At 43.4% G+C, this 24,831-nt stretch overlaps 1 protein-coding gene and 1 long non-coding RNA gene across 2 annotated transcripts in view; one reads left to right on the top strand and one right to left on the bottom strand.

The window, feature by feature from the left end:
• Positions 1 to 4,075: 4,075 nt before the first annotated feature.
• CLEC3A (C-type lectin domain family 3 member A) lies at positions 4,076 to 19,462 on the top strand. Its single transcript, XM_077288381.1, has 3 exons — positions 4,076 to 4,972; positions 15,091 to 15,174; positions 18,242 to 19,462. Exons 1-3 carry the CDS (start codon positions 4,858 to 4,860, stop codon positions 18,628 to 18,630), a joined length of 588 nt encoding a protein of 195 aa, XP_077144496.1. The 5' UTR covers positions 4,076 to 4,857; the 3' UTR covers positions 18,631 to 19,462.
• The window catches only part of LOC143807138 (uncharacterized), a 22,213-nt gene continuing 14,018 nt past the window's right edge, over positions 16,637 to 24,831 (bottom strand). The window contains exon 3 of the long non-coding RNA XR_013221657.1: positions 16,637 to 17,005. This is a non-coding gene — a long non-coding RNA (uncharacterized LOC143807138). The remainder of the gene's footprint in view (positions 17,006 to 24,831) is intronic.

Below are 24,831 nucleotides of genomic sequence, written 5' to 3'. Positions count from 1 at the left end.
ACATCAGATTAGATTACCTCATATATTGGCCATTTCCCCAGATACGGGTTTATATTACCTCGTATATCGGATCGCGACTCATACATCAGATTATATTACCTCATATATTGGCCATTTTCCCAGATATGGGTTTATATTACCTCGTATATCGGATCTCGCCTCATACATCATATTATATTACCTCATATATTGGCCATTTCCCCAGATACGGGTTTATATTACCTCGTATATCGGATCTCGCCTCATACATCATATTATATTACCTCATATATTGGCCATTTCCCCAGATACGGGTTTATATTACCTCGTATATCGGATCTCGCCTCATACATCAGATTATATTACCTCATATATTGGCCATTACCCCAGATACAGGTTTATATTACCTCGTATATCGGATCTCGCCTCATACATCAGATTAGATTACCTCATATATTGGCCATTTCCCCAGATACGGGTTTATATTACCTCGTATATCGGATCTCGCCTCATACATCAGATTAGATTACCTCATATATTGGCCATTTCCCCAGATACGGGTTTATATTACCTCGTATATCGGATCTCGACTCATACATCAGATTATATTACCTCATATATTGGCCATTTTCCCAGATACGGGTTTATATTACCTCGTATATCGGATCTCGCCTCATACATCATATTATATTACCTCATATATTGGCCATTTCCCCAGATACGGGTTTATATTACCTCGTATATCGGATCTCGCCTCATACATCAGATTATATTACCTCATATATTGGCCATTACCCCAGATACAGGTTTATATTACCTCGTATATCGGATCTCGCCTCATACATCAGATTAGATTACCTCATATATTGGCCATTTCCCCAGATACGAGTTTATATTACCTCGTATATCGGATCTCGCCTCATACATCAGATTAGATTACCTCATATATTGGCCATTTCCCCAGATACGGGTTTATATTACCTCGTATATCGGATCTCGCCTCATACATCAGATTAGATTACCTCATATATTGGCCATTTCCCCAGATACGGGTTTATATTACCTCGTATATCGGATCTCGCCTCATACATCAGATTAGATTACCTCATATATTGGCCATTTCCCCAGATACGGGTTTATATTACCTCGTATATCGGATCTCGCCTCATACATCAGATTAGATTACCTCATATACTGGGAATTTCCTCAACGTCATGCCTCACAGGAGCAACTCCATTCTAGACACGGCAAAGCTAGATTTGGCCTGTGCCTGCTGCACACCGATACTCTGAAGGCGGTGGCCCTGATTGTAGCTCGCAGCGGCTGGGACGTCGTAGCCGGTGAGTTTTGCAGGGTGGCTTTCGAGGTGAATGTGTCTCCGCCCGTGTGCGCTAACAACGTGGGCTGTCTGGACGGGGCTTTGCGTGTGGAGTGAGTGTGGCTATGTGGAGTGGACGGGGCTTGATACATACATACACATAAGCTATATATATATATATATATATATATATATATATATATATATATATATATTTCATTGTTTTCTTTTTTTACATTTTGTATTAATATTCCTGTGGAACCCAAACCTGCGATCCCTTGTACAATACACTAAAGTAGTGTCATATTGCAGTGTGTTGTAAAATTACCAGCCCCGGCCGTATGGAGATGTACAAACACAGGGGAAGGCGCCTGGCTGTCATGACAGCGCCATCTTAACAAAACAATCATGTTGCATGGGGTGCTGGACATGGCAAAGGACTACTCCAATTTCCAACCTGTTACATACCGCGGCATCTGTTAAACTTGTGCAGGCTCAGCTCCTGAACCTGCTCCATACTTGCAGAACGCACGTCCGATCCCTATGTATGGCGAATGTCGCCAATGGAAACCCGGGCCAATGTTTGCACTTGCCCACGCCCTGATGCTGGCCCGTGGAGTGGAATTAGCTAGTTGCCCTATTCCAGCCACAAAGACCACATGGTGAGATTTCATCTATTGCTCGCGGACAATTCTTTATATTTACAAGTCTGTAAGATTTTTCGCATAGATGAAGAAAAAAATATAATTATGCTTTTGTTGCTAAGCAACGCATGAACACCATTGCTCGCCTTCATATCCTGCATGTGTCGAGTCGCCTGTAATCACCATTCTGTCTTATGAATGAAACCTCCATGGCTCCGGTTAACCTCATTGCTATCTCATGTCAAGGAGAATAAGGAGAAGAGATTATTTTAATGTGAAATATATTTTATCACAGCCCGCTGCCCTCAGCCAAGAGCGTAGATTTGTTCTCCCATTTCCTCCCCTGGATCTGGGAACACAAGACGTCTGTGAAATGTTATTCATCATTATTTTATGCAAAGCAGCGTCGGCAATGTACGTGATAGTAGGACCGTGGGCTGCGATATTTGTACAAGCATCTTACATATACTAATGTTTAAAGAGTACCTGTCATTTTAGATTAAGCTATCGTGTGTGTACACGAGGAATAACACTATAGTCATTATATGACTTGCATCCTGTATTTTTCACCCGTTTTCACTCAATTGCACTTGCCTCTGAGCCAGTAGGTGGAAACTAGCTGCTATGATGTCTTCTATACAGAGGGATTCTTGCTCTCCCATCTCTATTTAGCATGTGTTCAGAAGAAGCAGTAGCATGGAGGACATTATACACCAGTGTAAATGGGAATTTAGCCATGAGATGAAATAAAACACGTACTAGAAAGCAGCAGCAATAACTGTGTGTCCGTCTGCCTCTGTCTCTCTGCTCCTCCCTCCTACTGTCTTCTCAATGGACTTTAATAGTCATCTGTAATCTGATTCCTCAGTCTGGTAGTCTGCCTTGCCTTGAGCAGGATGATTTTAGCAGGATTCAGAGTGCACGACTCTGCTCCTCTTTTCTCAATGGACTTCAGTAGGTAGCTGTAATCTGAATCCTGCTAAAATCCATCTTGCTCAAGACAAGACAGACTGCCAGACTTAGGGATCAGATTACAGTTGCCTATTGAAGTCCATTGATAAGAGAGGAGGAGGGAGGAGCAGAGTCATGCACTCTGAATCCAGCTAAAATCCATACTGCTCAAGACAAGACAGACTGCCAGAGTGCATGACTCTGTTCCTCCCTCCTCCTCTCTTCTCAATGGACTTCAATAGGCAGCTGTAATCTGATCCCTCAGTCTGTCTTATCTTGAGCAGGATGGATTTTAGCAGGATTCAGAGTGCAGAACTCTGCTCCTCCCTCCTCAGTGGACTTCAATAGACAGCTGTAATCTGATCCCTTAGTCTGGCAGTCTGTCTTGTCTTGAGCAGGATGGATTTTAGCAGCATTCAAAGTACATGACTCTGCTCTCTCCTCCTCTCTTCTCAATGGACTTCAATAGGCAGCTGTAATCTGATCCCTCAGTCTGTCTTATCTTGAGCAGGATGGATTTTAGCAGGATTCAGAGTGCAGAACTCTGCTCCTCCCTCCTCAGTGGACTTCAATAGACAGCTGTAATCTGATCCCTTAGTCTGGCAGTCTGTCTTGTCTTGAGCAGGATGGATTTTAGCAGCATTCAAAGTACATGACTCTGCTCTCTCCTCCTCTCTTCTCAATGGACTTCAATAGGCAGCTGTAATCTAATCCCTCAGTCTGGCAGTCTGTCTTGTCTTGAGCAGGATGGATTTTAGCAGGATTCAGAGTGCATGACTCTGCTCCTCCCTCCTCAATGGACTTCAATAGGCAGCTGTAATCTGATCTCTCAGTCTGGCAGTCTGTCTGATCTTGAGCAGGATGGATTTTAGCAGGATTCAGAGTGCATGACTCTGCTCCTCCCTACTCCTCTCTTCTCAACGGACTTCAATAGACAGCGGTAATCTGATCCCATAGTCTGGAAATCTGTCTTGTCTTCAGTAGGAAGGATTTTAGCAGGATTCAGGGTGCGTGATAAGTTCAGGAGATGTGGCTCATGAGTGTAGAAAGAAATATATTTCTCTGATCAGATATATTGCAACATTTCATACTTGTGGTATGGATTTATGTAAATTTTGTTGACCATTTAAAGGGACAAACCCTACAGTCCATGTTATCTACTGTACATCTACAGCAGCTCATGGCAATCTGTTGCTCTTTTGCCATCAGGCTTTCTAGACTTCGTGTGAAAGCTTCATGTACAAAGCGTGCAACAAATCCATCAGTACAACTGAACCTGTTCTGTGGCGCTTTCACAGGCAGTTTTCTGTAAGTACTTTGTACAGGTCAACTCTCCTACTTGCATTGTTATCTGGGCATTGTAACATGGCCACCCTGGCTGTGTTACGTGAGCGCCTTTGTTTCGGTGGCACTCCGGCTGTCATGGGTGAGGCTTAGCATTTATTCACGGTTGGAGTTCCATATGTTGAATATGAAATACCCCTTAAAATATTTCTTAAAAAGTTGGCAAGTACACCTTCTGGCTCTTGTGGGCCACGTTAACCATATAAAAAAGTTTTGATCCATCAAAAAAAAAAAAAAAAAAAAACTTGAAAACTTCATATAATTGTACACATTTTCGAGCAATATCCAACCACTCATCCTCCTGCTTAACAGCTAAAGTTTTCATGTATTTTGCTGTTTTGGAGAAGGTTGAAAAGGTGCATTCATTCCTCGTACAGAAGAAAGTAGAGCACACAAGCAAAAGAAAAAAAAATGCGAAGGCGGCACGAATGAAACGTGGGTCCAGAAAGGGGAACAAGGACGTACCTTATACCACAGCCAAGAGAAGTATTTAACACATCCGCTAGTGAGGAGCACTTTCATAAAGCTGGAGAACAGCTCTGGAGGATTGGAGCTTCTCAGAATTTTCCTCCATGCTCAAGATACAATTATTACACGGTTGATTGACAGTAAGGAACCGCCATGGCTCGGACCGGGCTCACTATTTTTCTCTTCGTTGCTATACTAATGCTGGGTCAAATCAGCGGGCAGTCATCTAGGTCAAAGAACAAAAAGGATCGCAGGTCTAAGGAGAAAGGTAAGACTTTACTGCAAAGTGAGGGAGAGAAATGGAGTAATGACTAAGGGCGTTGGTATAAGTATAAGTAAGTGGCTCATGGGGGCAGCAAAATCGGGCAGCATACCTTGTGGCTCCAGGTTCTATGAATTATGCTGCAATCTGAATACATAAAAAATGATATAATTTTAGAGTGTTTCAAGCTGCACTATTCATACAGTGTCATGTAAAAGTTTGTGCACCCCTGGTCAAAATTACCGTTATTGTGATCAGTTAAGCAAGTTGAAGATTAAATGATCTGTAAAAGGCCTTAAGTTAAAGATGACACATCTACTTTGCATTTTAGGCAAAATATATATATTTTCATCTTTTCCATTTGACAAATTACAAAAGTAAAAATTTACCCCTGTGAAGGTATCACAGCTTGTAAACGTTTTTTGTAGCCAGACAAATGTCTTCCAATTCTTGTTCGAGTGATTTTCATCCATTCTTTCTTGGAAAATTCTTCCAGTTGTGTGAGATTCCGGGGTCGCCTTGCTTCTTCTGCTATTTTGAGGTCAAACCGCAGATTTTCTATGATGTGCAGATCAGCTTGCACCTTTTGAGGTAGCCTATTGTGGATTTTGATGTGTGTTTAGCATCATTATCCATTTGTAGAAGACATCCTCTGTTCACCTTCAGCTTTTTTACAGATGGTGTTATGTTTGCATCAGGAATATGTTGAAAAGTCATTGAATCCATTCTTCCCTCTACTCATGAAATGTTCCCTGTGCCATTGGTTGCAACACAACCACATTGCATGAGTGATCCAGCCCTATGCATAATTTTTGGCGAGATGTTCTTTTCCTGAATTTCTATGCCCTTTTTTCTCCACACATACCTTTGATCATTGTGGTCAAAGAGTTCTATTTTAACCATATTGGTCTACAGGACTTGTTTCCAAAATGTATCAGGCTTGTTTAGATGTTCTTTTGCATACTTCTGATGCTGAATTTTATGGTGAGGACCCAGGAGAGGTTTTCTTCTGATGACTCTTCCATGAAGGCCATAATTTGTGTAGGTGTCTCTGAACAGTATAACAATATACTACAACTCCAGAGTCTGCTAAATCTATCTGAAGTTCTTTTCAAGTGAAGCGGAAGTTCCGATTTGCCTCTTTAGCAATCCTATGAACAGCTCCTCACTGAAATTTTGCTTGGTCTTCCAGACCTTATCTTGACCTCAACTCCTCAACTGTTCCTGTTAACTGCAATTTCTTGATTACATTTTGAACTGAAGAAAGGCAACTTGAAAATGCTTTGCTATCTTCTTATAGCCATTTCCTGCTTTTTGGGCCTCCACCATTTTCATTTTCAGAGTGCTAGGCAGCAGCTTAGAAGAACCCATGGCTGCAGTTTTTTGGCACAAAGCTAATGGAGCCTGGGTTTTTATAAAGTTGGGAAATTTCCATTACCTCGCCTTTCTTAACAATGATAGTTGTTATGGTTCTCAATGGCAAGAGAACATAGCCCAGCAAACATAAGTACTAGCTCTTGGAAGGATGGAAACTAAACTGACCATGAACTAAACCTGCCGCACAACTAACAGTAGCCGGGTAGCGTTGCCTACGTTTTTTATCCCTAGACGCCCAGCGCCGGCCGGAGGACTAACTAATCCTGGCAGAGGAAAATATAGTCCTGGCTCACCTCTAGAGAAATTTCCCCGATAGGCAGACAGAGGCCCCCACATATATTGGCGGTGATTTTAGATGAAATGACAAACGTAGTATGAAAATAGGTTTAGCAAAATTGAGGTCCGCTTACTAGATAGCAGGAAGACAGAAAGGGCACTTTCATGGTCAGCTGAAAACCCTATCAAAATACCATCCTGAAATTACTTTAAGACTCTAGTATTAACTCATAACATCAGAGTGGCAATTTCAGATCACAAGAGCTTTCCAGACACAGAAACGAAACTACAGCTGTGAACTGGAACAAAATGCAAAAACAAACGAGGACTAAAGTCCAACTTAGCTGGGAGTTGTCTAGCAGCAGGAACATGCACAGAAAGGCTTCTGATTACAATGTTGACCGGCATGGAAGTGACAGAGGAGCAAGGTTAAATAGCGACTCCCACATCCTGATGGAAACAGGTGAACAGAGGGGATGATGCACACCAGTTCAATTCCACCAGTGGCCACCGGGGGAGCCCAAAATCCAATTTCACAACAGTACCCCCCCCTCAAGGAGGGGGCACCGAACCCTCACCAGAACCACCAGGGCGATCAGGATGAGCCCTATGAAAGGCACGGACCAGATCGGAGGCATGAACATCAGAGGCAGTCACCCAAGAATTATCCTCCTGACCGTATCCCTTCCATTTGACCAGATACTGGAGTCTCCGTCTGGAAACACGGGAGTCCAAGACTTTTTCCACAACGTACTCCAACTCGCCCTCAACCAACACCGGAGCAGGAGGCTCAACAGAAGGCACAACCGGTACCTCATACCTGCGCAACAATGACCGATGAAAAACATTATGAATAGAAAAAGATGCAGGGAGGTCCAAACGGAAGGACACAGGGTTAAGAATCTCCAATATCTTGTACGGGCCGATGAACCGAGGCTTAAACTTAGGAGAAGAAACCCTCATAGGGACAAAACGAGAAGACAACCACACCAAGTCCCCAACACAAAGCCGAGGACCAACCCGACGCCGGCGGTTGGCAAAAAGCTGAGTCTTCTCCTGGGACAACTTCAAATTGTCCACTACCTGCCCCCAAATCTGATGCAACCTCTCCACCACAGCATCCACTCCAGGACAATCCGAAGATTCCACCTGACCAGAAGAAAATCGAGGATGAAACCCCGAATTACAGAAAAAAGGAGACACCAAGGTGGCAGAGCTGGCCCGATTATTGAGGGCAAACTCCGCTAAAGGCAAAAAAGCAACCCAATCATCCTGATCTGCAGACACAAAACACCTCAAATATGTCTCCAAGGTCTGATTCGTCCGCTCGGTCTGGCCATTAGTCTGAGGATGGAAAGCAGACGAGAAAGACAAATCTATGCCCATCCTAGCACAGAATGCTCGCCAAAATCTAGACACGAACTGGGTTCCTCTGTCAGAAACGATATTCTCCGGAATACCATGCAAACGGACCACATTTTGAAAAAACAGAGGAACCAACTCGGAAGAAGAAGGCAACTTAGGCAGGGGAACCAAATGGACCATCTTAGAGAAACGGTCACACACCACCCAGATGACAGACATCTTCTGAGAAACAGGAAGATCCGAAATAAAATCCATCGAGATGTGCGTCCAGGGCCTCTTCGGGATAGGCAAGGGCAACAACAATCCACTAGCACGAGAACAACAAGGCTTGGCCCGAGCACAAACGTCACAAGACTGCACAAAGCCTCGCACATCTCGAGACAGGGAAGGCCACCAGAAGGACCTTGCCACCAAATCCCTGGTACCAAAGATTCCAGGATGACCTGTCAACGCAGAAGAATGAACCTCAGAAATGACTTTACTGGTCCAATCATCAGGAACAAACAGTCTACCAGGTGGGCAACGATCAGGTCTATCCGCCTGAAACTCCTGCAAGGCCCGCCGCAGGTCTGGAGAAACGGCAGACAATATCACTCCATCCTTAAGGATACCTGTAGGTTCAGAGTTACCAGGGGAGTCAGGCTCAAAACTCCTAGAAAGGGCATCCGCCTTAACATTCTTAGAACCCGGCAGGTAGGACACCACAAAATTAAACCGAGAGAAAAACAACGACCAGCGCGCCTGTCTAGGATTCAGGCGTCTGGCGGACTCAAGATAAATTAGATTTTTGTGGTCAGTCAATACCACCACCTGATGTCTAGCCCCCTCAAGCCAATGACGCCACTCCTCAAAAGCCCACTTCATGGCCAAAAGCTCCCGATTCCCAACATCATAATTCCGCTCGGCGGGCGAAAATTTACGCGAGAAAAAGGCACAAGGTCTCATCACGGAACAATCGGAACTTCTCTGCGACAAAACTGCCCCAGCTCCGATTTCAGAAGCGTCGACCTCAACCTGAAAAGGAAGAGCAACATCAGGCTGACGCAACACAGGGGCGGAAGAAAAGCGGCGCTTAAGCTCCCGAAAGGCCTCCACAGCAGCAGGGGACCAATCAGCAACATCAGCACCCTTCTTAGTCAAATCAGTCAATGGTTTAACAACATCAGAAAAACCAGCAATAAATCGACGATAAAAGTTAGCAAAGCCCAACAATTTCTGAAGACTCTTAAGAGAAGAGGGTTGCGTCCAATCACAAATAGCCTGAACCTTGACAGGATCCATCTCGATGGAAGAGGGGGAAAAAATATATCCCAAAAAGGAAATCTTTTGAACCCCAAAAACGCACTTAGAACCCTTCACACACAAGGAATTAGACCGCAAAACCTGAAAAACCCTCCTGACCTGCTGGACATGAGAGTCCCAGTCATCCGAAAAAATCAAAATATCATCCAGATACACAATCATAAATTTATCCAAATAATCACGGAAAATGTCATGCATAAAGGACTGAAAGACTGAAGGGGCATTTGAAAGACCAAAAGGCATCACCAAATACTCAAAGTGGCCCTCGGGCGTATTAAATGCGGTCTTCCACTCATCCCCCTGCTTAATTCGCACCAAATTATACGCCCCACGGAGATCTATCTTAGAGAACCACTTGGCCCCCTTTATGCGAGCAAACAAATCAGTCAGCAGTGGCAACGGATATTGATATTTAACCGTGATTTTATTCAAAAGCCGATAATCAATACACGGTCTCAAAGAGCCATCTTTCTTAGCCACAAAGAAAAAACCGGCTCCTAAGGGAGATGACGAAGGACGAATATGTCCCTTTTCCAAGGACTCCTTTATATATTCTCGCATAGCAGCATGTTCAGGCACAGACAGATTAAATAAACGACCCTTAGGGTATTTACTACCCGGAATCAAATCTATGGCACAATCGCACTCCCGGTGCGGAGGTAATGAACCAAGCTTAGGTTCTTCAAAAACGTCACGAAATTCAGTCAAGAATTCAGGAATCTCAGAGGGAATAGATGATGAAATGGAAACCACAGGTACATCCCCATGTGTTCCCTTACATCCCCAGCTTAACACAGACATAGCTTTCCAGTCAAGGACTGGGTTATGAGATTGCAGCCATGGCAATCCAAGCACCAACACATCATGTAGGTTATACAGCACAAGAAAGCGAATAATCTCCTGATGATCCGGATTAATCCGCATAGTTACTTGTGTCCAGTATTGTGGTTTATTACTAGCCAATGGGGTGGAGTCAATCCCCTTCAGGGGTATAGGAGTTTCAAGAGGCTCCAAATCATACCCACAGCGTTTGGCAAAGGACCAATCCATAAGACTCAAAGCGGCGCCAGAGTCGACATAGGCATCCGCGGTAATAGATGATAAAGAACAAATCAGGGTCACAGATAGAATAAACTTAGACTGTAAAGTGCCAATTGAAACAGACTTATCAAGCTTCTTAGTACGCTTAGAGCATGCTGATATAACATGAGTTGAATCACCGCAATAGAAGCACAACCCATTTTTTCGTCTTAAATTCTGCCGTTCACTTCTGGACAGAATTCTATCACATTGCATATTCTCTGGCGTCTTCTCAGTAGACACCGCCAAATGGTGCACAGGTTTGCGCTCCCGCAGACGCCTATCGATCTGGATAGCCATTGTCATGGACTCATTCAGACCCGCAGGCACAGGGAACCCCACCATAACATCCTTAGAGGCATCAGAGAGACCCTCTCTGAAATTCGCCGCCAGGGCGCACTCATTCCACTGAGTAAGCACAGCCCATTTACGGAATTTCTGGCAGTATATTTCAGCTTCGTCTTGCCCCTGAGATAGGGACATCAAGGCCTTTTCCGCCTGAAGCTCTAACTGAGGTTCCTCATAAAGCAACCCCAAGGCCAGAAAAAACGCATCCACATTGAGCAACGCAGGATCCCCTGGAGCCAATGCAAAAGCCCAATCCTGAGGGTCGCCCCGGAGCAAGGAAATCACAATCCTGACCTGCTGAGCAGGATCTCCAGCAGAGCGAGATTTCAGGGACAAAAACAACTTGCAATTATTTTTAAAATTTTGAAAGCAAGATCTATTCCCCGAGAAAAATTCAGGCAAAGGAATTCTAGGTTCAGATATAGGAACATGAACAACAAAATCTTGTAAATTTTGAACTTTCGTGGTGAGATTATTCAAACCTGCAGCTAAACTCTGAATATCCATTTTAAACAGGTGAACACAGAGCCATTCCAGGATTAGAAGGAGAGAGAGAGAGAGAAAGGCTGCAATATAGGCAGACTTGCAAGAGATTCAATTACAAGCACACTCAGAACTGAAGGGAAGGGGAAAAAAAAAAAAAATCTTCAGCAGACTTCTCTTTTCTCTCCTTTCTCTGTCAATTAATTTAACCCTTTTTGGCCGGTCAAACTGTTATGGTTCTCAATGGCAAGAGAACATAGCCCAGCAAACATAAGTACTAGCTCTTGGAAGGATGGAAACTAAACTGACCATGAACTAAACCTGCCGCACAACTAACAGTAGCCGGGTAGCGTTGCCTACGTTTTTTATCCCTAGACGCCCAGCGCCGGCCGGAGGACTAACTAATCCTGGCAGAGGAAAATATAGTCCTGGCTCACCTCTAGAGAAATTTCCCCGATAGGCAGACAGAGGCCCCCACATATATTGGCGGTGATTTTAGATGAAATGACAAACGTAGTATGAAAATAGGTTTAGCAAAATTGAGGTCCGCTTACTAGATAGCAGGAAGACAGAAAGGGCACTTTCATGGTCAGCTGAAAACCCTATCAAAATACCATCCTGAAATTACTTTAAGACTCTAGTATTAACTCATAACATCAGAGTGGCAATTTCAGATCACAAGAGCTTTCCAGACACAGAAACGAAACTACAGCTGTGAACTGGAACAAAATGCAAAAACAAACGAGGACTAAAGTCCAACTTAGCTGGGAGTTGTCTAGCAGCAGGAACATGCACAGAAAGGCTTCTGATTACAATGTTGACCGGCATGGAAGTGACAGAGGAGCAAGGTTAAATAGCGACTCCCACATCCTGATGGAAACAGGTGAACAGAGGGGATGATGCACACCAGTTCAATTCCACCAGTGGCCACCGGGGGAGCCCAAAATCCAATTTCACAACAGATAGTGAACAAGCCATAACCCTAACAGGCTAATTAAGGTCTGAAAAAATGTTCAAAGTTTTCTGAGCACAGAAATCTCCAAGGTTGCCCAAACTTTTTAATTGGCCCATTTTTCTTTTTGCAATTTTTAAATATAAAACATGTATATAAATGTACGTTTTTGCCTAAAATACAAAAAGGAAATTAGTCATTTTTAACTTTAGGCCTTTTAGAGATCATTTCATCTTCAACTTGTGTAACTGTTCACAATAACATGGGTGTAACTCTATGGTACATTGCTTGTCTAAGTCCCAGCAGAATAATGCTACCTCTGACAGTGACACCGTCAGACAAAGACAAGGTTTACAAAATAGCTTCAGGAGAGCAGTGGCATTTACACCAGGTACACAAATTATATATCTATGGAAAGTGAAAGGTTCGGTTTAAGGAGAACCTGTCTTTAGGTCAAAAGTATCCAGTATTATATTTTGCTAGATGGTGGCCCGATTCTAACGCATCGGGTATTCTAGAATATGCATGTCCACATAGTATATTGCGCCCAGTCATGTAGTATATTGCCGTGACTTCATGACAGGTCCTTCTTGCATACCATCCTTGGCACCAGAACCTGCCGCTTGCATGGATTGGTCACCGGAGTGTCGCGAGGAGCGGGAAAGGCGGTGGAAGGTGAGTATATAATGATTTTTTATTTTTTTTTATTTTTAACATTAGATCTTTTTACTATTGATGCTGCATAGGCAGCATCAATAGTAAAAATTTGGTCACACAGGGTTAATAGCAGCGTTAATGGAGTTCGTTACACCGCGGCATAACACGGTCCGTTAGCGCTGCCATTAACCCTGTGTGAGCGCTGACTGGAGGGGATTATGGAGCGGGCACTGACTGGGGGGAAGAAGGAGCGGCCATTTTGGCGCCGGACTGTGCCCGTCGCTGATTGGTCGTGGCTGTTTTGCCGCGACCAATCAGCAAGTTGGATTTCTGTGACAGACAGAGGCCACGACCAATGAATATCCGAGACAGACAGACAGACGGAAATACCCCTTAGACAATTATATAGTAGATTCCCACTGTTCCTCAGAGTATACCATTTTATTTTTAATCTGCCATATTGTTTTTAAAGATATGGGCAGCTTTATTTCATGCAAAAATTGTTGTTCTTCACAAGGGGGCGTAGCTCACAGGGTAATAATGAAGAGCAGCCTAAAGCCACGCCCTAGAGGATCTTGTAAGCCTTGGCAATGATCAAAGGCGCATATCTCTGGAACCATATGACAGATTTCAAAAAAGAAAAGCACACTCAGAGAAGCAGCAGGAATAAAATAAGCACAAAACAGACCATTTTTTACCTTGTGACAGGTCCATGTCTATGTTAAGAGACAACCTCTATGGTTTTTCGATGATGAAGTGATTGCAAGAGGTCCCCCCGTAATTAACTCTTCTTTTTTTTTTTCCTGTGAAGTGGCTGGCAGTTACTAATTTCCTACTCCTTGAAGTTAGATATTCCATGGCATTCAATAATATCATTGTCCATTTGTGTTTTGCTAGGATAAATTGGATCCTCCAGAAGGAGCAACTTTTTGTAGTTGCGTTAAAGTGAGGTCCTGGACGGGTCTTCTCTTTATTACATACCTATCTCCATATAAGACATACCTATCTCCATTTTATTTTTCAAATTTGCCAATGAGTATTTTTCATATCACAATCTGTACTTTAAATTAAAAAAAAAATGCAATTTTCACAATGGCCACTGACCGTAGGCGCTAGGACAAAAACAAAACAAATATGTTCCGGTCACTGTGGAGGTAAAAAGTTATTCACTAGGAAGTTTTCTGGACTCCCTTTTGTTTGTTTTTTCCGGCGTTGTACTTTAAGGGGGGTCCGTGTCCAGTAATTCCATTAGCACACACCATTTAAAGGGTAAGTAAAAATTCTCCAATGAATGGTGTCTAAGTACGTTTAGAACATTTTGGTGTTGACCAAGCTCAAACAGGAAATGTGATGTGGACTTTCTGGAAACGGTTATGAAAAGAATATTGAAACTGATATATGAAGACGATCATTGAGTTACCTTAATGCAACTTTTTTTTTCTAGTAAACAAGGGGAAGGATAATATTTAACTTTTCGGAAACCTAAGTACAGTATAACAAAAAAGTGTTTATCCCTGTGATTAAAATCTTGAAGGCTGTGGACACAGAAAAAAAATAAATATTTTTTTTTACTTGTATTAGTAGTTACCTTTAAATTGTAAAATTGCAATATGTTTCAGTCTACGCTATTAGTTTTTTAATTCATTTTTAGACCCCTTGTATGCAACCTGATCCAAATTTCAGACTTTTTTTCTTGTGGGAGTGTCACTCCCAGTAATGTAGGCTGGATAAAAGCTCTGTGTGCATCAAGGGTGCTACTGTCTTCATTGGCTCATAAATCGGATTAGTTTCTGTCCTGGAATGCTTTGATGCTTATATCTAGCATGTTTTCTCTGCCCTCCCTGATACTGTCTTTCCTCTCCGCATTGGGAAAATCTGTATACAGCCACCTCCCCCTCACTTCTGTAATCTCCAACACTAAGTGAATAATGATATTAAATAATAATTAATAAAAAAAGATTGTGTCAACTTTTTCTAACTGAAAATCATTAGATGTATCGGTAGACATTCCATTAAATTAAATGGAACTGAGCTATAAGCCCTATAACAACTCGTGGACCCCATTCATAACTTTGGATGTCTTCTGATATACTGTGCCTTAATGACATGGTAGAGGATGTCTGGAAATAAAACTAAGTTATATTACTTGATGCCTTAGGTCTCCAGTGGAATTAGGAGGACCAATTAATGGTAATGGCTCCAACCACAAAGGACGAGATTTGTCTTTATTGCTTTAGGAGACTATAAATCTGTAATATTGTCTTCTTCATTTTGCTCTCCGAAGACAAAGATGGAGACCTGAAGACACAGATTGACAAATTGTGGCGGGAGGTGAACTCCTTGAAGGAAATGCAGGCGTTACAAACAGGTAAAGTGCATTATTTCAATGAATGTGGGTTCCCAAAGGGTAACGTTTCTCCAAGTTGCAAGCCAATTTAAGGAGACTTATAGGCCATGCAGTGCTCCTCTGGGAAATTAAATATGCAAATTACATCTAATCATTGCAAAGCCAGAGGTCTGATTTGGCTGGATGAGAGGCCTCTGATGGGTCCCATCATTAATCTCTCTGACTTATGTAAATCAGGTCTCCATGAGAAGGAAGAAAGCCACCTATCAGAGCTAGCTACTAATTTGCATACCTTTTTGCCCCCGGAGCAATTTCTGATCTCTTAAACTCCATTGCATCTGTCAGTACACAAGAAGAACCAGTACCCCTGTAGAGTTTATGTTCGATACAAGCTGCCCTAGTTCCTGTATCCAGTACAGTCCTCCATGCAGCCGGTCTTCACTTTTTGAACCCACCTTCTTAGACACCTCTGGAGCTTACTTGGCCATCAGATGTCATGACTAGTTGCTAGACCTTACATGACGTCATGATGTGCGTGAGGATGTCAAGAATGCTGGTTGCAGACGTGAAGATGGTCTACCATGGAGGACCTTATTGACTGCCGGACCAGGGCAGCAAAAATAAAATTATCTATTTATCACCTAAATTTTGCCAAAACTTACGCATGATCTGATCTGCCTTTCCAAGTTTCTGAAAAGTGTCATCAACATTCACCTCATGTGACCGATAAACCATGCACATATGGTCAGATGGGTGCTAGGGAGAACATATAGTCACCAGTTAGCGCCATACATTCCCCAAATAGTGCCCAACTAAAACCTAGAGGGACATGATACCATCTGCAGTTTTTTTTTTTTCTACACGAGTCCTCGCCAAAATATGCAGTAGCAATCTGCTCTGAATATTTCTTTTTTAATGAGTTTTTCTTTTTTTTTATGCAGATTTCAAGCAGCGGTTTTTATGCAAGTTTTAAAGTGTAGAAAATTTGGACTTAAAGAAAAAATGCAGTTGTGGTTTTAAGTAGTTTCTCAAGAGTCTCCATAGAAACTTATAGGAAAAACGCACCAAAAAACCAAAATTAAAAAAACAGTTCAATAGCATCTTCAAATTCACAGTAGATATTAATTTTGACTAAATTGTGAAAAAAAGGAAAAATATACAAAAAAAACACCTACCGTGTTTATGCTATATGGGAACATGTCCTAAAGTTCTTCTATTGGCACCAAAATGCATGGGGAACACTGCAGCCAACACAACCCTCCATTAATGCCTTACACATTCACTTACCAGGTATGTGGGGCATTTGCATCCCATCCAAATCCAAAAATACAGACGTAGCAACAACTATCGCCATAGCGTACACACGTATAAACTATTTGCTTAGCTTGAAAATCAATCAGAGCCGCACTAAACAAATACGATAGAGCGCTGAGGCGGGGAATGCCAAGAACATAAATTACTACAATACAAGAGCAAACACAAAAAGGTGTATTTGGTTTATTACTAAACGTTGTAAACTTTCCGCTGTTTGTAATAAACCAATCAAGAACAATGTAAATATCTTAATACAAGTAATATAACAAGGAGTTTTTCAAAATTCATCACAAAATTCCACTTTTACTGATACTGCAGTCTGAGAATTATTCACCCTCTTATTGACAAGTGTCTTTAGTGCTTAGTAGAGCCTCTCTGGCTGTTGTGACCTGCTGTTCCTCTGGCTGTTATGACTTGCTGCAGATGTGATGCATAGCCAAACATCAACTTCTGGTAGTGTTAGTGAGGAATTTTAGCCAATCCCTCAAGAGCAATGGCCTCTGGTTGACGAACGTTCTTTAGTTGTCAAGAGTGTGGCCTAAAAAAAGTTAAGAGAAGGCCAAACAAAGAAAAGGATATAAAAAAAGATAACAAATGAAATATTTCCATAAGTAGATTTAGAAGCATAGTCTACAAGTTCAAGTTAAAAAGGAACACAGTCTACACTACCACAACGTTGAAGAATAAAGGAAGCTGTCACCGGTTGCCACCAAATTCCCAAGGAGGCAGGTGGTCAAAAACAGGTCCCTTAAACAATACCTTGCTGTGGATCTTTTGCAGTTTGCACATTAAGGCACTAAACAATGAAGGTATCCTTGCCTAGACTCCAAGACCTAACCTCTACTGACTTAAGAGCACAACAGTTGGCTCCTGTGTCCTCAAATACATAAAAATTAGTCACAGAAGTTTAGTGAGTGGGGCATCCTCTGAAAGAACGTCGTGCTTACAGTGCAGCATGGCAGTAATGCTTACACTAAAGCATGGCAGTGGCTCGGTGATGCCTACAGTGCAGCATGACTGTGGCAAGGAGATGCCTAAAATGAAGCATGATGGTGACTGATTCCTACAGTGAGGTATGGCGGTGGCTCGGTGATGCCTACACATGCTTTCAATCTGTCCAAGGCTATTGCAAAATGAAGAGATCCTACCTAAAAGTTCTTAAAGTCTATCTTGTAGAAGTAAGACTGTTTCACTAAGGGAAGAGTCAGACGGTCTTATAACTTGGACAAGGATCGCAATGAGATGCTGGGACTGGCCATCAGCTATTCCGATCCAAACGTGACAGCTGTTGTATTGCAATCCTTGTCCGTCTGACTCTTCCCTCAAGGCTCCATTTGTATGAGTTTGTATGGTCATGGCTAATGGGCTCATTAACATTTGAATGGCTAATGGGCTCATTAACATTTTACTAAGAGCCAGTATGGTAAAATGAATTGTGTCAGTCAAAACTACAACTCTTTCTGTCGAAAATCAGCCCTTCGACAGCAAAAGAAAAAAAATTCAAAAAGTTATGACTCTTGGGAAAAAAGGGAAGGGTTAAATCTGATTTTAGCACATTTTCTATCTGATATATGGTAATGATCGGTTTAATCCAAATAATATTTTCAGATTTCTTCTGTGCTGCTATGAAATATGTTTTGTTATTATTTTGGGGTCAGCTTCAATTTAAAGGCTCATAAAACACCACCGCATTTTTATGAAAGGAATTAAATTTTATTTTGTGAATGCCGTCTCCTGTGCCTCGATAAATGATATGAGATTCCTTTATTTGCAGTCTGCCTACGGGGTACGAAAATTCATAAAAAATGCTATCTGGCTTTTGAGGAAACCAAGCATTTTCACGAAGCCAATGAGGACTGCATAGCCAAAGGGGGCACCTTGGCCATTCCAAGAGACGCCGACGAGAACAGCGCACTTCGAGATTATGGAAAGAAGAGCCTGCCGGGTGCCGGAGACTTCTGGTTGGGCATCAACGATATGGTGACTGAGGGGAAATTTGTGGACGTCAATGGAATTGCTATTAATTATTTTAATTGGGAGAAGTCACCGAATGGAGGAAAGCGCAAAAATTGTGCTCTCCTGACACAGGCTTCCCAAGGAAAATGGATAGATGAAGTTTGTCGTAGCTTGAAGAAATACGTCTGTGAATTCATTATTCCCTAGAGGACAATCGTCACCGGCTGATGTTGCAATTTGGCACAATTTATCATTTCATGATTGTGTTATTTGTGGTTTACAGTAGGAAAACCACAGCTAACAAGGTTAGATAACATTCAGCATGGCTACAGCCATAGATTTTTCAGTTTCTGATTTTTTTATTTTTTATTACATACTTTAAAAGTATATTCCAGTCTAACCAAATTATCACCTATCCACTGGATTGATGATGGCTGTTGGGTCAATGTGAGTCCCAATGATTGTCCCTCATTTTCCCCTGGTTCAACCCCAGCAAGAGAAGGATGCAATTGGCGATCGTTGAGGGTCCCAAAAGTGGAATTCAGCTTTAAAAGATCTCTCCAGGCAAAATTTTTCAGGATGTAAAGGCGTAACAATCGGACTGAGATTGGAACGCAGTGCATGGACTGACCGACTGCTCTCCCAACCAGAGTGTGATGGCTGCATAGAAAGATATGTCGGTAAGGTAGAGCCGCCGGCCAGTCCGTGTACTGCGTTCTGATCTTGGTCCGATTTATATGGCTAACTGCACCCGAATACAGCATTAGGGCTTGAAGGGTGACGTAATCCTTTCCTTCAAACCTTGCATCTCATATAACCAGAGTATCGGTATGGCCCAAAGAGTTCCTATAGCCTTGTGAGTCCGCAGTTCTCATTAGACATTTTGGACACCGTTGCCTTTTCAATTGTATTTAACAAGTACAAAACTGTTCCTTACGGAAATTTCGGGATTAATATCTCATGTAATAGTTCATAATCTGGATGCAAGTCGTCAGTGAGAGCCGCAGCGTCCTCTTGTGACTGTATTTATAAAATATATTTGGCAATGCTGAACATTTGGGCTTTTTGTTGATTTTTTTTCCCCCCAGATTTTGGGGCTTAATTATTGACATTAAAATTTTAAAAAAAAACCTCTGGATATATAAAGCGTTTTCTCTCTCTCAACCACCTAATTTATCACAGCAGAGATCTCTGTCGGTCTGTGCCGTGGGTAAACGGCAGATGAAGTCTGGACTCAACGTCGGATGTTTTCTTCGGGACTACAAATCCCAGCTGCTGCAGAACATCATTAAAATTACACCCTCCTTATAGGAATTGCCCCAGAAACAAGTCACCCATTCATGGTGATATAGGTTATGACCTGGTGGTTAAGAGGCCATACTGATATGACCTGGTGGCTAAAACGCAACATGGGACGAGCTCTGAGAAGGTGGTATCTCTACTGACCGCAGTTCCTAATCCTAACAACAACACTAGTAATAGTCGTGGGATGTTCCTGACTCTCCCTAGACACCTCTTCACAGCCTAAGAACTAACTACCCCTAAAGAAGGAAATAGAAAGCTATCTTGCCTCAGAGAAAACCCCAAAAGGAAAGATAGCCCCCCACAAATATTGACTGTGAGTGGAGAGGGAAATGACGTACACAGAAATGAAATCAGGTTTCAGCAAAGGAGGCCAATACTAAACTTGATAGACAGAGAGAAAAGGATACTGTGCGGTCAGTATTAAAAACTACAAAATCCACGCAGAGTTTACAAAAATGAACTCCACACCGACTCACGGTGTGGAGGGGCAAATCTGCTTTCCCAGAGCTTCCAGCTAGCCTGAATATGACATAGTGACAAGCTGGACAAAAAGAGACATATTTGCAGAGCAATAAAGTCCAAAACAAATGGACAAACAAGGACTAGCAAAAACTTATGTTTTGCTGACAAGGACAGGCCATATGAGAAATCCAAGGAGAGAACCAAATCCAACCAAGAACATTGACAGCTGGCATGAACTAAAGCCCAGAGCAGGTTTAAATAACAAACCCAGGCAAGGCGATTAGTGAAGGCAGCTGCTACAGCCACCTAAAGGAGCAGCAGTTCCACTCGAAACCACCAGAGGGAGCCCAAGGGCAGAACTCACAAAAATACCATTAGCAACCACAGGAGGGAGCTCCAGAACGGAATTCACAACAGATATATGATGGCTGCTTCGGCCCCCACAGGTCATAAGAGAAGGGGTCTCACTCTAGATAGGCATTTATGTTGTGAATAGGATAAGAGTGTTTAAAGAGGTTCTGCAGCAGCCTGGGATTTATTATATAGCTATAGATAATGTGATGCAGCGGTATGACCATACACAGTGAAACAGTCAATATAGTATACGTCTTCTTCATACAGTCCATTAATAATGCATGGCTATATGACGCAGTCAATACACAGGCCGAACTTCCCTCTGTCCAGTTTCCCTGGGTGACCGCACACCGGTAACAAGTCTCTGTACTCCCTCAGCGCACTGCACTCTTTATCCTCTGGAGTGCAGCTGGTACACGTAAGACAGCCCAAGACGCAGGGTGTCAGTCTCTCTGTGTGGAGAGGCTAAAGGAACCAGAGAGAGCTCTGCAGACAACTGCCCTGTCTGCTTCCAAGAACACACTGACACACCTCCCCCACTACTACAGGGCTTTTTAATCAGTCACTGCTTCACTATTCTAATTACAGCCACACCTGTGTCTGTAGTACGCCCCCCTTATGGCCTCATTACGCTTCCATGCACATTTTGCAGAGCACATACAGCGCCCCCTAGCTGTAACAGGGGTCACTGCCTCACATATCCTCCCCCCCCCGTTCTGTTCATACCTGTGGGGTTGAACATTTGTTACCCCGTTAGGGCGAAAGACAGGGCATCGGTATGCCCCCCTGACATTCCCGCTCACTACTTTAAGAAACCAAAGTAGGGACCGGAACCATCGACCGGCGCATGCATCCCTCCCCTTTGCATTTCTTCTCCATATTTCATTACGGAACCACCCACTCCGATCTCCATCGAAGAAGCCAAACCCTCTTTTCTGATTAACCGCAGATTTGGGCCAGTTTTGGGTGGTCTTTACTTTGTTTACTTCAGGTTCACTAACCCCACGGGTCATCCTGTCACCTAAGTATCTGCTTTCGGGCCCCCGGTACCGCTTCCTCTGTACCCTTACCCGTGCCTCAGTGACTATCACGCTGAAACGCCACGGACCGTGCTGGCAACTCTGAGCATATATCTGTACTACACCGCACCCGAACCGGAGCCTCCCGACACTGCTGTCTAGCGAGCGCTCTATCTAATTTACCCTGACTCCCGGCCCCATCTGTTATGAACTGGTGGCCTAGGAGCAGCATGGACGAGCTCTGGAGTAGGTGGCCTCTATACTGACTGCAGACCCTGAACTTAACACATCAACTAGAAGTAGCCGTGGGATGTTCCTGTCACTCCCTAGACACCTCGTCACGGCCGGAGGACTATTACACCTATAGAAAGAAACAGGAATACTATCTTGCCTCAGAGAAAATTCCCAAAGGAAAGGCAGCCCCCCACAAATATTGACTGTGAGAGGAGAGGGAAATTACAAACGCAGACTGAAAACAGAATTTAGCAAAGGAGGCCACGCTACCTAGAATGAAAACACAGGAAAGAGTACTGTGCGGTCAGTATAAAAAATACTACAAAATCCACCACAGAGAATACAAAAATCTCCACACCTAACTAAAGGCATGGAGGGTAACTCTGTGACTCCAGAGCTTCCAACTTGGCTGAGTAAATCTTAACACAGACAAAGCTGGACAAGAAAAAACATAGCAATTCACAGAACTATTAAGTCCACCGCATGTGGACTGCAAAAACAGAGCCAGGACTTATCTTTGATGATTTGGACAATCCAGAAGGAGAAACCAAGCAGAGATGTGGATCCCTAGAAAACAATGGACAACTGGCACTCAATAAAGGAAGGAGCCAGACTAAAATAGCCCCGTCCAAAGTGGAAGCAGCTGATGACTGTTGTGAAGGACAAACAGCAGCACTACCACTCATAACCACCGGAGGGAGCCCAAGAGCAGAACCCACAACAGAATTCACAACAGTACCCCCCCTTGAGGAGGGGTCACCGAACCCTCACCAGAGCCCCCAGGCCGATCCGGACGAGCCAAATGGAAGGCACGAACCAAATCGTCAGCATGAACATCGGAGGCAACAACCCAAGAATTATCCTCCTGGCCATAACCCTTCCACTTGACAAGATACTGAAGTGTTGTGATCCCAATGGCAAGGGATCTCCGAGATTAAAGCAAAAGTCTGCAAACATAAATACCAGCTCATAGGGAAGTGGTAACTAAGCTGACCATATAGCTGATCCTAGCACAAACACTAACAGTAGCCGGGGAATGTGCCTACGTTGCTCCTAGACGTCTCGCGCCAGCCGGAGAACTAACTAACCCTATCAGGGAAAATAAGACCTCTCTTTCCTCCAGAGAAAAGACCCCAAAGTAATACAAGCCCCCAACAAATAATAACGGTGAGGCAAGAAGAAAAGACAAACGTAAGAATGAACTAGATTTTAGCAAAGAGAGGCCCACTGACTAAATAGCAGAAGATAGAAAGATGACTTATATGGTCAGCAAAAAACCCTGCAAAATATCCACGCTGAGTATCCAAGAACCCCCAAACCGACTAACGGTGAGGGGGAAGAATATCAGCCCCCTAGAGCTTCCAGCGATATCAGGAATCACATTTTGTACAAGCTGGACAAAAATAAGAACAATGCAAATAAACAAAAATAAGAAAGCAGGACTTAGCTTATCTTGCAAAGAACCAGGACCTGAAGACAGGAGCAAACAGAAATGAACTGATTACAACGATGCCAGGCACTGGACTGAGAATCCAGGAAGTTTAAATAGCAACACCCCAGGCCTAACGAAGCAGGTGAGTACCAACCTGGTAAAAGACAATCAAGTGCCAAATCACTAGTGACCACAAGAGGGAGCCAAGAAGTATAGTTCACAACACTGAAGCCTCCGTCTAGAAAAACGAGAATCCAAGATCTTCTCCACAACATACTCCAACTCCCCATCAATCAACACCGGGGCAGGAGGATCAAGAGAGGGAACCACGGGCACCACATATTTCCGCAACAAAGATCTATGAAAAACATTATGGATGGAAAAAGAGGCTGGAAGGGCCAAACGAAAAGACACTGGATTGATAATCTCAGAAATCCTATAAGGACCAATAAACCGAGGCTTGAACTTCGGGGAAGAAATCTTCATAGGAACATGACGAGAAGACAACCAGACCAAATCCCCAACCCAAAGCCGGGAACCCACACGCCGACGACGATTGGCAAAACGCTGAGCCTCCTCCTGAGACAACACCAAATTGTCCACAACATGAGCCCAAATCTGCTGCAACCTGTCAACCACAGAGTCCACCCCAGGACAATCAGAAGACTCAACCTGCCCTGAAGAAAAATGAGGATGAAACCCAGAATTACAAAAGAATGGTGACACCAAGGTAGCAGAACTAGCCCGATTATTAAGGGCAAACTCGGCCAATGGCAAGAAAGCCACCCAATCATCCTGATCGGCAGACACAAAGCATCTCAAATAAGTTTCCAAAGTCTGGTTAGTTCGCTCGGTTTGGCCGTTTGTCTGAGGATGAAATGCGGAAGAAAAAGACAAATCAATTCCCAGCTTAGCACAAAAGGACCGCCAAAACCTAGAAACAAACTGGGAACCTCTATCGGACACAATATTCTCCGGAATGCCATGCAAACCAACCACATGCTGAAAAAACAACGGAACCAACTCAGAAGAGGAAGGCAACTTAGGCAAAGGTACCAAATGAACCATCTTAGAAAACCGGTCACAGACTACCCAGATAACAGACATCCTCTGGGAAACAGGAAGATCCGAAATAAAATCCATAGAAATATGCGTCCAAGGCCTCTCAGGGACCGGCAAAGGCAAAAGCAACCCACTGGCGCGGGAGCAGCAAGGTTTGGCCCGCGCACAAGTCCCACAGGACTGCACAAAAGAACGCACATCCCGTGACAAAGAAGGCCACCAAAAGGACCTACTAACCAAATCTCTGGTACCAAAAATCCCAGAATGGCCAGCCAACACAGAACAGTGAACCTCAGAAATCACTTTACTAGTCCATCTGTCAGGAACAAACAGTTTCCCCGCTGGACAGCGATCAGGTTTATCAGCCTGAAACTCCTGAAGAGCCCGTCGCAAATCAGGGGAGATGGCAGAAAGAATCACCCCCTCCTTAAGAATACCAACAGGCTCAAGAATCCCAGGGGAATCAGGCAAGAAACTCCTAGAGAGGGCATCAGCCTTAACATTCTTAGAACCTGGAAGATACGAGACAACAAAATCAAA

This window comes from Ranitomeya variabilis, chromosome 2, assembly GCF_051348905.1.
Source record: "Ranitomeya variabilis isolate aRanVar5 chromosome 2, aRanVar5.hap1, whole genome shotgun sequence".
NCBI classification, from domain to species: Eukaryota; Metazoa; Chordata; class Amphibia; order Anura; family Dendrobatidae; genus Ranitomeya; species Ranitomeya variabilis.
This window is presented reverse-complemented; position numbering and strand designations above follow the sequence as displayed.